The sequence below is a fragment of the Ostrea edulis genome, chromosome 6, assembly GCF_947568905.1.
Source record: "Ostrea edulis chromosome 6, xbOstEdul1.1, whole genome shotgun sequence".
Taxonomy (NCBI): Eukaryota; Metazoa; Mollusca; class Bivalvia; order Ostreida; family Ostreidae; genus Ostrea; species Ostrea edulis.
Genome location: NC_079169.1, coordinates 34997188 through 35012236, shown reverse-complemented (window position 1 = coordinate 35012236; position 15049 = coordinate 34997188). Strand labels below are relative to the sequence as shown.

The window sequence follows — 15049 nt, the reverse complement described above, 5'->3', positions numbered from 1 at the left end:
ATTTCAAGATTCCCTGGAGTTTTATTTTCATGCTTTGGGTTGTAATTATTATTTTGATTTGCTTTGACTATGCACAAATCCAAGGTCTTCCAAAACGCAAAACTGGGGAGAAAAATATATATATTAAAAACCCCCCAATGTTTTTCCATTTATAATTGGCTGTTACTAAAAATGGCTGATATAAGAACACACATTGAGAGGATTTCAATGCAGTGCAGCATAAAAACGGTTGTCTTGAAGAAGTTGCAGGTATTGACCAAGAACAGAACATCGTTACAACATGGAATGAAAATTTTTAATCTTTATTCTAATAACAATTGTGGGGCTGCAGGGCTGTAGAAATGTCCTTTCAATTAATTACAAATATTGTTTAACCTTAATTACCTGCACGTTCTGGTGCCTTTTCTGAAAAGGTACATATCCCCTCTTCACACCACTACAATAAAATAAAGCACAGTTAGAATATATTTATGTAGTCCAGCTAAAGATGCATGCACCTATATCGTTTTATGTCCTGTTTGAGAATATATTGTTTCACTTAGATAGAGATGTCACCAGCCTCAGGTGAATTGGCACAGATGGCTCTTGGTGCCGAAGCAATGAGGGTTCTTTATCGTGCCAACACTCTACCGTTTTAAGGTCATATCCGAATGACGTGTTACTTTTACTTTGCCGGATGCTTGGCGGAAGAACAATCACTGCCTATTTGACACGGGATCAATATGTTATATAGACGATTATGTGGCGTTGAAGTCGGCAGCCATTGAGGTGCTGACAAAGTATAGAAGAACTAGATATGCTTTGCAAAAGTGGGAATGACTGCAATGTTTCTTTCAATAACATCCAGCGATGATTTATACAGAATAAGAATGTTCCTAAATACGATGTGTCCAATATCTAGTAGAAAAGTAAAACGATATGAATCAGGGATTTGTTGCAGCTGTCATTATGTATTAGATAATGATAAAACGTATGATCAGGTCTGCTAACAGGCCAATATTTCATTATTCTTCGTCAATGTGAAGCTGTCGATATGTAGCATATTTCTAACCACGTAACTTATGCTACTGATCCTGCCATTCTACAAATATCTATATCATATTTTTCATTCAAATAAACTGTGGGAAGACAATGCAATATAGTTGACCTTTTTGTTTCCACATGAAGTCCCCCTGGCGGCCGTGTGCAAGACACAATCGTTTCCGCTGCTGGGATCGCGGCAGTACATGGCCGTGCATATCGACCCGGCGTCCCCAAATTCGTTCCCCTTCAAAATACAAGTACATGTATTGGTTAATAACTTCAACAGACACATGCATTAAATAAAGAACCTCAAATCTTCTTGACTGAAATTGTTAATTATTTAAAATATTTGGATCTGAAAGACATTGATAATGATACTTTCTTAATGAATTCAATAAGTTGATTACGTTATTTTCAGGTTAAATCAGATTGATACTCGCCCTACATAGGTAGGACTGATCAGATTGATACTCGCCCTACATAGGTAGGACTGATCAGATTGATACTCACCCTACATAGGTAGGACTGAGGGCCCCAGATGAGTTTACACTGTTCATCAGGTGAGTAAAGTTGACCTGGCGGTACCGAGGACGGGGGAGAAGGAAGTTGTGGTGTGTCTGACAAGCACGTCAATCCGTTCCTGAAAGAAAACAGAAAATTATATTGAATACATGTATATGCAACGGTAGTTGAAATACAAATAAAAACTAAAAGTATTTTAGAATTCCATATGAATAAGAATGAAACAAATAAGAAATCACCTGTTGTTATTGATTAGGAACTCCCGGAAGTAGTTGAGTGAGCATGCGGAGAAGTGCCACTGATTAGTTCGTTTTTCTGGCGCCACGGAGTCGATGTTTTCTGACGAGGACATGATGTAACGATTGTTAGGATTACAGGCATTGTTCTCTCCGTCGTGTAGAGACCCCAGACTGCAAGTAAAGGATTATAGCAATTTATCTCACATGTAAATCAATCTCACTTAAATCTCTCTCTTCAACCTATCTTACTCAAATCTTTTTTGATTGATATTCTGTTTCACTGACCTTTGTAATATTTGTCTCATTTAAATCTTTCTTAATCAAAATGTAAATCTGTCTCATTAAAATTTTTCTAAATTAAATCTGTCTCATCTTTTGAGAATTTGTCACACTTAAATTTATCTTACTTAAATCTGCTTCACTTAAATCATCTGTTTCAGTTACAATATGTAAATCTATCTAAATTAGATTCATCTCACTTAAATCTATCTCATCTGAATTAAATCTAAATTAGATTCATCTCACTTAAATCTATCTCATCTGAATTAAATCTGAATTAGATTCATCTCACTTAAATCTATCTCATCTGAATTAAATCTGAATTAGATTCATCTCACTTAAATCTATCTCATCTGAATTAAATCTGAATTAGATTCATCTCACTTAAATCTATCTCATCTGAATTAAATCTAAATTAGATTCACCTCACTTAAATCTATCTCATCTGAATTAAATCTGAATTAGATTCATCTCACTTAAATCTATCTCATCTGAATTAAATCTGAATTAGATTCATCTCACTTAAATCTATCTCATCTGAATTAAATCTGCCTCATATAAATCTATAGCATTTAATTTTGTCTTGACAACAAAGCTAACGTTTAATCTGCCACATCCAATCCATATCAACTAAGCTGGCTATTCTGAAAAAAAATATATCCCAAACTGCATTTTTGACCAAGACCCACTAGCAAGCCTACATTAATCATTTACTACTTTGAGTTTTGAAAAATCAGTAACTGCATTCCCACTTTGAAATTACTAGTAGATACAACAGGCTCGCCTAATTTTCATATACAGGTAACTCTCGAATTATCGCCATTCAATTCACCGCCATTTTCGTTATAACGCCGTATTTTTCTAGGAACATTTTTCCTGTTACTTAAAACTCTCGTTAAACCTCCAAATTCGCTATCGCCATTTGCCACAGTGTTTTCATTACAAAAGTCTATTTCAATGTGTTAATTATCTCGATAAACCGCCATGGGTGCACGTGGTCAGTGAAGCAGTAAATTGGTCATTATCGATCTCTGGATCACCTGGACAGAAGGATCCCAATAATTGCTGTATTGAATAAACAAGAAAATTACTCGAGATGAACTGCAGTCAAGTTGTTTATACATCATAGAAACACATTTCAATTTAGCTATGGCTTCGCCACGAAAGAGGGTCCTGTTAAATTTTGATGAGAAAAAGCAAATCATTATGTACCAATGACATCATCCAAAATGTACCCATCAGGATATTGCAAATCATTTTTCTGTGGGCGACATCTTAGCAGCAAAGGATGGAATTCTTGCCCGCCTGCCAGGAAACGGCACCGCAGTGGACTTAATACTGACTTAGAAAAGGCGTTGTTTATGTGGTTTACGCAAGTCAGGACAAAAAACATTCCTGTTACCGGGGATATGATAATTGAAAAGGGAAAACAGTATTGTGCAGAGCTAGGAATGTCCAATTTCAATTATTCTGAATGGTGGCTAACTCGTTTCAAACAACGTCATGTAATTTCTTTCAGAATTATAAGCGGTGAAAATGCCGGAATTTATGTGAGTTTGATCATTGATGGCCGGAAAGAGGCAATAGAAGTAATGAAAAATTATGATTTGAAAGATTTATAACATAGACGAGACAGTATTGTTTTACCGAATGTTACCCGATCGCTCACTTACGTAAGTATTGTAAAAAGAGGAAAGATAACTCTTATATATAAAAGAACAGTAACTCTATTTCTTCAAGATGGCAGTAATTCAATTCATCGCCAAATTCGTTATAATGCCATAATTTCATAAGAACAAAAGGTGGCGGTTTATCGAGAGTTGACTGTACGTTCAACAAAAAGGGGAAAACATGACAACAGACAAAGATTTAGCTCTCTTTCATTCACGCGTAACTGTAATCGACACAGCATGGCAAATATTTTTAAGCCACGAAAATAAACACTGTAAATATCGTGTGCTGAAAATCGTCATGTAACACCTAGTGTCAGTAGTTTTAGAGGAAATTAATCATTTCAAACAAAGGAACTTATCTAAACTCATATAGTTCCTTCAACTATGAAATAGAATATATTTACCCAACCCTACAATCTTTATCACATTGTCTACCATACCGTCTACCGCACATTCTATACTACATATTCTCAATTACACATCTTGTGTCACATAATCTCTACCTCAAACTCTGTCACAATTTCTCAATCTCACATTCTCTATCACACACTTTCTATCAAACACTCTCTATCTCACACTCTGTCACAATTCCTCTATCACATACCTCTACCTCAAACTCTGTCACAATTTCTGTATCTCACATTCTCTATCACACACTCTCTATCTCACACTCTCTATCACACACTCTCTGTAATACATTTTATCACACACTCTCTGTAACACATTTTATCACACACTCGCTGTCACAAACTCTCTATTACACACTCTCTATCACACACTTTCTACTACACCCTCTCTACCACAAACCTATTTATCACACACTCTCTTCCACTCCCTTTTCCGTCATATCGACTCCTACCTGTGTCCTATCTCGTGGGTGGCTGTAGCGATGTTCTGGAAACCTCCATGATCCTCTACAATAGACACACTGTCACCCCCTCCCCTACACATGGACCCAATAAAGGCCAAACCTGTGGATTAGAGAAGAGCAAAAATTTAGAAGACAGATAATAATTAGTAGTTTATGAAATGTAACTTATTTCTTCAAATTACACATTTGAGGCAGTGGTGGATCTAAAGGGCGTTACGGTGATTGCATTCATCCACACCCTCTCAGGTTCATTTCCAGTCATCGTGGAGTCTGCAATGCCCTCTGCAGGGGCAGAAAATGTACTATTTTAGGTCGGATAACCGTGAATATTTTCTTGATCCATCTTTGTGGAGTTTATGTTTATACTTTTATTGTGTTCCACTGGACAAATTTTCATTCATATAAGACGTCATGAACTGTAGTGGAAGCTTAAGACCATAGTGCACAATCGTGCCAACGCTTAGCCTGGAACATCCCGACGTTTGTTTATACGCTCACCCGGGGAGTTTACATAAACGTCGGGATGATCCAGACTAGCCAACGCCTACTGTGACACGGGTCCTCTGTTGAACCCGAGCTACTCAATTACAAAGCAAGAGCTCCAATCACTTGGTTACCGCTACAGACAACACTTGGTGTAATACAGCATCTATGTGTGTAAATAATGTTGATTATAATAAATGATAGTATTGTTGGAGAGAGAAAACGCACCTGCTGTGTGAAGTTTCTTTTGAAATCCGTCCGAGGTATACAAATTGTACCTGGAACAGAGATAAGATAATAGTCATAAATAAGAAAACCTTGTTGTTGAGGCCATTGTCGGCTATTTACACTCTAAAACAAAGACTTGGATTTTTTACTAAGTTCATTGAACTTGTTATGAAGTTACAAAACATTCAGCTTTGGGGAGAATAAAGTAGGATAATTATTACAACGGTTATTTATGCACATACATTTGTACATGCATTATGCAGTGCGCGATTTGAGACTGAACACTGCCTGACTGGACTTAAAACCATACATGTAGATAGGCAATTAAAAACGTTTTCATATGAATATCTCAGCTAAATTATTCAGTGTTCCCACCCTGTAAATAAGATGGCGTGGTCATGCAGGGGCAAATCGTTACTGTTATTAATCCAAGACCGGAAATCCTTCAGGGCCTCATCAGCATTTAGAAGTTCCCGAGGCGATCCAGGTTCTTTTTTCAATTCTGTCCATTGGTACGAATCTTTTTTCTGGTGTGAATTGAGAATTAAACAGTGTCAACATCAATGAAAATAGTAAATAGATTTTAAAGATGAATATTAGTCTATTGACATTAGGGCGTCTTCACATAGTAAGTTTTATTTTATATTTCTCATGTAACCGAATCAATATTAGCATCTTTACGATTGTTGAAATATGAAATACATGTAGTTTTAATTCGACTCACTTCAGCGAGTAAGAGAGCTGCGACCTTGACCCGGAAGTTCAGACCGGGTTGTCGGATACCCTGGTACCGCATGTCGACCTGTTTTCGGATTGAATAAGAATGTAAAAGTTAAACATTCTAGACACAGTTAGCAATTAAACACAGAATTATGTACAACTGTAATCTTACAGTGTAACATTGAAAGCATGCACACTATGTAGCAATACATGATTGATTGTATATTGCTTAACGTCCCGCTTGAGAATTTTTCATTCATATGGAGACGACTAATACATTTATAATCACATATACTAGCACGTGGTAATGTTTAATAAATCCAAATATTTCATTATATCATACAATTATAAACCTGGTACTAGATACCTAAAAATACACTTAACGTCATTCATAAAGAGTAATATGTATGGATATTTGACTTACCTTATTCAGAAAGTGTGAGTAACATGGATGGATATTTGACTTACCTCATTCAGAAAGTGTGAGTAATATGTATGGATATTTGACTTTGCGGATTGTTCTCTGAGGAAAGGAGAGTCACCAGTGCTTCTATCATACCACCTGCGAAAAAATCCACAAATTTACTTATTATTGGCCATTCTCCCCATCCGGTGCCGAAATCTGAATAATCGAATAACAATCGAAATGCTGACATCAAGCTAATTTTCTGTGACCCCCCCCCCCCCCCTTTGCAGTGACATCAACCATATTCATTCACTGATGTGTACTGCCTTGGCAGATGTATTGCCTAAAACTTACTTTAATTCTAAATTTACATGCAAACAAGGCATTAATTAACATTCTGTAGTCGATGTAATCAAAGAAAGCTAATATTCGGAAATTAATGAAAGCAATTTTACGTACGACTTACTCTGTATATATTCTGTGATCTATTAGAATAAGCACATCAATGACGTGTGTTCCGCTTATTTGGCGCCGTGAACGGGATTTCAGTTTTTGTAGACTTATTGACTCTTTCATTCTTTGGATTATGTTATCTCCAGCTGAAAAAAAGACTGACTAAAACATCTTGCATGTAACTGCCAAAGCGAAAACATCTGGGATAATGGTCATGTATGCATAGGATAGAACTAATATTCAAACTGAATCTTATTTACATGAACAAGTGAAGATAACGAACAGTGATCAATCTCATGCGTTTCTCCTTTTAAGATTTTCAGCAAAACGAAACTTATTTAGATCTACATGCACTTGCAAAAAGGCAAGATACAGGGTTTCTTTCACATGATATATTATAGAATGAAATTACTACAGTAACCAGGTGATGGAAGAGAAACGGTTCAAGGTAAGGCAGATTTCCTTTCTAAAGATTAAATATTGGACTCTACTTACGCAATACACGGTAGTCATGCTGGGGCCCGTGCGTACGGGGAGTGGGGGTGAGGTAATGGATGTCCCCTATCCCTGGAAGCAGTGTATACTGAGTATCAGTCCGTGAAAACACGCCATTCTAAAAATCACAATAAACTTAAATATACAAGCTTTTCAGTAGCAGTAATTGCATTTTCATAATTTGAGTGAAAAAAAAATAACGGCAAATAATAAGAAAGGTAACTTTCGTTTCATCAGTACTTGCATCACAATCCAATGATAAATACATAAGGAACTGATACGGGGATAAAGCTGGATAATACTCACGTATGAATAAATATCATGTTGTCTCGTCCGTGAGCACCGTATTTCTAGAAGTGTATCAGGCTCCCGTAGACTGCTGTACACTATGGATTTCTAAAATTAAAAAAAGGATAAAATGTGAATTATTACTATATCTGCATTTACTTCCAATACTTATTTTTTTGGAGTGATTTGTTACATGTATCTTCAGAACATCACGCAGGATATACAAGTATCGAGTAACATTTCATTTTGCTTTTTCCAAAGAATTAATCTTGATGAATGTCGCTCATGTTTCTTGACTAAATTTAAATCATGTATCTTTTTTTTTATCCAAAGTCATGTCCTGGAGTTATGAAACGAACATTGATGATAAAAGATAAAAATAGAGAGTTCAACAAATTACACAGGAAAAAATGAAGTGGCATAAAAGATGTGACATTTAGTGAAAATAAGGCATAGACAGTCACGTTTCCCGTGTAGTACATATGTAAGAACTTGTTCGGGAGTACAACAGGGAGGTCGACCGTCCCTGTATTCTGTTCATGTCTTAATAGAATCTGTCAGCTCATCATCATCTTGTGTACAGCTGTGACGGGACCTCAAAAACGAAGTATGACCTACGCGTGAGGGTTGTTTCCCCAGTTTTAACAAAGACATAAAATGTAGCCGAGAGCGACAATTTGACCTTTGTTTTCCTGTTTTCTATCTTTAAATAAAAATCCCTGACAAATTAAATTTTCTTTCCGAACGTATTACTCAATTTAAAAGTAATTCTCTGATATGAACAGAACTTCTGAAGATAATATATCAACATTGACAATAAGTTTTCATCAGAAAGTGATGTTGGCAGTAAAGATGAGAATTAGTTATGAGTTTAATCATATTGTTTACATTTCAGAGACAATTTGTTCCATGAAAAAAAAGTGAAGATAACGAATAGATTAATCTAGAGAACCTGGAAACACCAGAGACAATAAATCTAGACATCTAGAATTCGAATGATGTTGATTATAATGGTTGATTGTTAAACTAATACTGCATCTGAAAAAGGGGAATTTAAGACTATGTATAAATTAGTGGACGACTCTGTCCTGTAAATGTAAACAAATCAATCCTTCTGTTCAGTATGAGTGACAATTGACTTCGCTCCGTCTTGTTATTCTTCATACTCTGCCTAAATTACGAGGATTCTTGATCAATAAAAACGACTTTATGCACACGATATGTTGTTATTTGTGATTATATTAAAGGACTGTAGTATTGTAGGTGGATATTTACGACGCGCTTTGCCATTTTGTTTGTGAAAGTGTGACATGTTGCATTAGAGGCCCCCTAAATGCGTCATCAATCAGCCGTAAAATGGTCATTTTACAGTCCACTGATCACGTCACTTATCTTGTTACAAATGACAGTAGTGCATATGAAACGTAACCTATTGTGTCGGGGACTTATTTTCCACTTTCATAAAGACTAAACACACGAACAGACATCGATAAACTCAGTCTCAATATGTCCGTACAAGAACGTTATATCGCTGATGTGTTACGTATCCAGTTCATTGTATTAAGGGTATACGATGAAATTGGGAAGGAATTTCTAGATTGTTTGTGAATATTTAAGTGATAGTAAAATCCATTCGATCAAAAAACCTAGATATTTATTCCCTTTATTTGCATATTATGAATATGGCTATCAAAAAAAGTATGCAGTGTGCTCCGAATAACATTCTATCAAAGGAGTCCTCTCTGTGATATGAGAATATATATCAAATTTACTCATCTAGCAGCTTATTTCTGAGAAAGAGTCGAAATAACGATTTACTTACTGCGAACTCTAACGGTTCGGTTGTTGTTTTCATATTACCTGAATGGGTATGCTGTTCTCTCGTATAAGAATGGGCTGCGATGCCGCCGATTTTCTAATACTATACAATGGTTTATCCTCATCTGGTTGGCTATTTCGACTTTGTAGATTTAGTTTGTAGAATACAGTCCCATTAGTGAGTAAAACACTAACAGTTAATAGTTTTGGCATTTTGCAGGGAGAACCACTAGCCCCTGTGGAGTTCATGATTTCCAAGTAAACTTGAATCGATCCATCTGTTGAAAAATGAAAATATCTTTATTTTATTATTATAATTTTTTAAAATTCCTTTCATTACACAAACTAACTTTAACTTGTCATTCTCTAAGGAAGGATGTATGCATAATCAATACATAAGTTGATGTTGATTGTGTAAAATCCGGAATAAATTGTACAGATGTAGAATAACCATTGAACATAAACGTTTTTACCTTAGTTTATTCATTTACATGTATACCTGAGGGAGAGTGACATCAATATTGATCATGATCATGATAGAGATGGGTCATTGCATAAACAATGTGAACGCATTAAGAACTAAAACAGGGTCATCGCTGACCAATGTCAGTAACGTTATTGTTGGTCAGTCCATCGTCAACATATGCAGTTGGTACCTCAGTTGTGGATGACCGCAGAATAGGGGATACCTGGTACTGGAAAAATGATTCATAATGAGAGCCTTCCATCGGACTGATTGTAAATAAAACATAATGAGAGCCTTCCATCGGACTGATTGTAAATAAAACTATAATTATTGGCTCCCATACATTTATTAATGAAGTAATCGTGATCCGAAGATATGATATTAGCGACGACACCAACATTTCGTATTATGTCCAATATTTTCGTGGTTGTGTGGTATGCTATGCAGAATAAAACTGGAGCCATGATACACACTAGGGTCATGAAAACAATAAACTATAATAAACAATATCTTATTGGAAAAGTTAGTTTTGATTAATATTATTAGATACTGAAAAGGATATGGGAATTGTAATGCGTTGTACAAGAGTTAAAACTTGAGAAAAAATGTCTCGGATGAAGGCGAGAACAAGGAAATATAAAGCCCTGCTTTAATAATTGTAGATATCTAGAGATGTCGTCAGTTTTCTTTTATGAAAACATTCAAATTTTGTGTTTATCAAAAACTACCTCAACAAGATTTATTGGAATGAAAATGGAAGAGAAATGTCCATTAATGTGATACTCGTAAATTAATAGTCATATACTAGTAGGGTTGTGAAACCGTGTTACTAAAGGGTGTAACTGTCTTTCTCGGTGACTAGGCGACTTGCAAAACGTACATACTTTCAAATTCTATCCACGGCATAAAAAGTTGGGGTTTTTTTTAAAAAGAGAAGTAAACATGATTGTGCATTCCATGGCCGCGTCTATCATGCGTTTCACTGAACACAGAAAGAGGGGATAATTTGATGCATTAACATGAAAGCTTCTAAACTGTCAAATATATGTGTCGGTGGAAATCAGGACAAATGAATAGTCGTGTCGTGAAATTGACGGAGGTCCGCCCGTGGGTTAATAAGAGATCCGCCCGGGGGTACGTCTTCTACATATATCACTACTGAGACATAATCGTGCAAGATAAACACAGCTTATAGATTAACAGAATGAAAACAAAACAGATCAATAATTAAGCCTCAGATATCTACAGATGATTTTTCTTTTTTGGAAATTGAGTAATAACATAATAAGGATCACCTGAATTACTCTAGCTATCGTTCATCAATCTTTGTAAAAATATAATAATTGTGTTAAAAATAATAAGATGAACAATACGACTTATCATAAAAGATATACACTGTAGGTCTAAAAGTATTGTCTTATAATTTCTCGATCAGTATAAATACATTTATATATTTAAGATAAGATTTAAAAAAAAAAATTCACTTACAAAACTCGTTAAAACACAACCCATAGCCTAGTTTTAACCTTTATTTTGTTCGATTATTCAATTTTCATTTTGTAAATTAACGCAAATGTCTAAATTTGGAATAACCATAATATTGAACCATTTAATACAATTTTTCAAAATAATTACAGAAGATAAAATAAATTTCCTTTCATTCTTTATTTTTTTCTGTCACTTTTCCCGACAACCCCATACATCACCATGGTGTAAAGGCATCACGCTCCTGTAACCAACATTTCATCAAGTATTCAATATTTAGGACTTCGTAAATCAACTAACATTTGTGTGTGTGAAAAAAAATAATACACACCTTTTCCTATTTGTGCGAAGACATACATGTATATCAAATCCAGCAAACAAACAAATCTTAGAAGTGAAACAAATCGAGCCATTCCCTCTTCGACTCAGTCCGTGTATGTAGAAATCTTGTATTGTCGATGTTTGATAATTTGTTCCTGGTTGTCTCATCGACACGAGAGTCACTCAAGCACGGAATTTCTCAGGTAACTTGGATACGATATATAAATAGATTTCTCTGTCACAAAACGTGTAGAAATCGCTCATATTTGTGGATGAAGCGTATATCTAGTTATGGCGGTGGTATGATACATGATTTTTATCTTGTAAATGTTTGATATGGTTTTTCGCTGTATGAAATTTTTTTCCCGGGTCCTCTTCAATGAGTCACATTCAACCCTAAAAGTTAATCGTGATTTTACACAACAGAACTAAAAAGCTAAAATTGAGCACGTCATGCTCGATGCATTTCATTCAATGTAATCGTTAAATATAGACCACTTTACGTTAGTTCACCGTCCTATAAATTGAAACGTTTGTTTGTAAAATTTGTAAATTCTGATATATTTATCTGTGAATAAATAAGTATGGGTGAATAACATTGATTAAGTAATACGGTTAATTGATTAAAATAAATGAATAAAAAAAAAAAACCAAAACCAAAACAACAACAAAAAACACCCCGACTTCTCCCAACTTCCAAGGTCTACGTTGTTTTGTATAATTGCTATTCATTAAATATACATATATTTTTTTTATTGCAGCGTATAAATTCTAGATAATGAAATATCACTTTTTTGTATTCTGAAACAAAACAAATATGTATAGTGTTTAACAGTAGACTAATGCATATGATTTAAGATAGCACCAGTACCACTTGTTTATAGCGTTACTAAATCCGAACACGCGTGCCTGAAAACAAATAATGTAAGCTTCAGAGATTCAGCGAGGAAACTAGTCATTTTTTCATTCCTTTTTTGTTTTTTGTTTTTAATACAGGGAATTATATAAGAATCAAACAGTCATTTTGAAGAATTTACATATATTGATATGTACCCTATATTTGAACTGATATTGCATGTGTAAAGTAGTTTCAGGATACATTTCAAGTGTAGCCGAGTGTTTAATTAAACATTGTGAAATAAAATGGTGGAATGATAAATATTTTGGGCGATTAAGTAAATAAAATATTTGGTAATCCGTACCATTGTGGATTCGAATATTGTAAACAGTACCGACAACGAAAAATAATATGATTATTACAAGAACACGATTAAAATACAACCAATTGATTAATAAACAAATGAATATATATATATATATATATATATATATATATATATATATATATATATATATATATATATAGTCGCTCTACGTTCACCTACCGTGGGTCACAAGGCCGATATTTTCGCATAACTCATTAAAATTCGTGATATTACGTGACCTATCGAGTACCAATGGGAATCACCGTAAGTATCCCCGGTACTCAAAATGTCAGCTGTAATGACGGCACCCATGAAAGTGTGTGTGTTTTGTTGTGCCACTATCAAAGATATATATATTAAAACTCCAGATTTGACACCCAAAATGGCTGATTATTTTAACTAATACTTCACTTTCACAGATGCCAACCCCCCCCCCCCCCCCATTCGGAAATCCTGGATCCGCCTCTGGTATGTTTATTATCATCACTGCTTCATGACACGTGAATAAATTCAGTCAAGCATGATATAATTTAACAAGAGGCCCAGGGGCCTTATAAGTCACCTGAGTATCATGTAACAACCTTCCAATGTTTGAATTAGGTTTGTGTTTAAATATAAGAATTTTACTTTTGGATGGAAGAAACATTGAATAGCTATGTGGTCAGCCCCGCCTTTGCACCAGAACCCCTGACCCAGGGGCCATAAATTTCAGTTTCGAAAGAAGCATCCTTGATCATCATTATCATACTATTAGTTTGTCTACTTAATACCCAGCAGCAGAGGAGAAGATTTTCAAAGAAATAAAATGCATTTTCACTATATGATCAATAGGGCCCCACCCTAATACCAGAACCCCTGACCCAGGGGCCATGAATTTCACAATTTTGAAAGAGGCATCCTTGCTCATCATAACCATGCTAATGGTTTGTCTACTTAATACCCAAGGACAGAGAAGAAGATTTTCAAAGAAATAATGCATTTTCACTATATGACTTATAGAGCCCCACCCTAGCACCAGAAACCCTGATCCAGGGGCCATGACTTTCACAATTTTTAACAAGAAGTACTGTGAGCAATGCTCACTAAGAATACCCCTCGCTTACCCCAATCTCCCAAAGGGTGTTGGTAATAGGTATAAACTACTTCTTTTCTGAGTGTTGCTACTTCGATGTCCAGTGCGCATGACCTTTGACCTTTTGACCCCAAAATCGATAGGGAACATCTTCATCCCATGGGTAGTCCATATGTATGATATGGTGACTGTAGGTGGAAAGGATAACGCTTTAGAGCCCGGAAACCATATTGCTACTTCAATGTCCAGTGCGCTTGACCTTTGACCTTTTGACCCCAAAATCGATAGGGAACATCTTCATCCCATGGGTAGTCCATATGTATGATATGGTGACTGTAGGTGGAAAGGATAACGCTTTAGAGCCCGGAAACCATATTGCTACTTCAATGTCCAGTGCGCTTGACCTTTGACCTTTTGACCCCAAAATCGATAGGGAACATCTTCATCCTATGGGTAGTCCATATGTATGATATGGTGACTGTAGGTGGAAAGGATAACGCTTTAGAGCCCGGAAACCATATTGCTACTTCGATGTCCAGTGTGCTTGACCTTTGACCTTTTGACCCCAAAATCGATAGGGAACATCTTCATCCCATGGGTAGTCCATATATATGATATGGTGACGGTAGGTCTACAGACGGACGGACGGACAGACGGACAACCCGATTCCAGTATACCCCCCCCCCCCCCACACACACACAACTTGTTGCAGGGGGTATAAAGAGGCATCCTTGCTCATCATTACCATGCTATTAGTTTGTCTACTTAATACCTAGAGACAGAGAAGAAGATTTTCAAAGAATTTCTACATTTTCACTATATGACCAATAGAGCCCCACCCTAACACAAGAACCCCTGCCCCAGGGGCCATGAATTTCACAATTTTGGTAGAGGGCTCAACGCTCATTATAATTATGCCCACAGTTTGGCTTCTTGATGTCCAGGAGTAAAGAAGAAGATTTTTTAAAATTACACTCATTTTGATGGTTTTTGCCCCACCCC

At 35.8% G+C, this 15049-nt stretch overlaps 1 protein-coding gene across 1 annotated transcript in view; it reads right to left on the bottom strand.

Annotated features, from left to right (window-relative positions):
• The window catches only part of LOC125645665 (uncharacterized), a 48223-nt gene extending 35805 nt beyond the window's left edge, over nucleotides 1-12418 (bottom strand). The window contains exons 1-14 of the mRNA XM_048871341.2: nucleotides 11781-12418; nucleotides 9541-9776; nucleotides 7699-7788; nucleotides 7393-7510; nucleotides 6911-7043; nucleotides 6507-6600; nucleotides 6043-6120; nucleotides 5694-5845; nucleotides 5319-5368; nucleotides 4596-4707; nucleotides 1785-1955; nucleotides 1534-1663; nucleotides 1148-1267; nucleotides 385-436 (exon numbers count right to left, since the gene is read on the bottom strand). Coding sequence (XP_048727298.2) covers nucleotides 385-436; nucleotides 1148-1267; nucleotides 1534-1663; nucleotides 1785-1955; nucleotides 4596-4707; nucleotides 5319-5368; nucleotides 5694-5845; nucleotides 6043-6120; nucleotides 6507-6600; nucleotides 6911-7043; nucleotides 7393-7510; nucleotides 7699-7788; nucleotides 9541-9776; nucleotides 11781-11862 — 1618 coding nt within the window. The 5' untranslated portion in view covers nucleotides 11863-12418. The remainder of the gene's footprint in view (nucleotides 1-384; nucleotides 437-1147; nucleotides 1268-1533; nucleotides 1664-1784; nucleotides 1956-4595; nucleotides 4708-5318; nucleotides 5369-5693; nucleotides 5846-6042; nucleotides 6121-6506; nucleotides 6601-6910; nucleotides 7044-7392; nucleotides 7511-7698; nucleotides 7789-9540; nucleotides 9777-11780) is intronic.
• Nucleotides 12419-15049: the final 2631 nt, after the last annotated feature.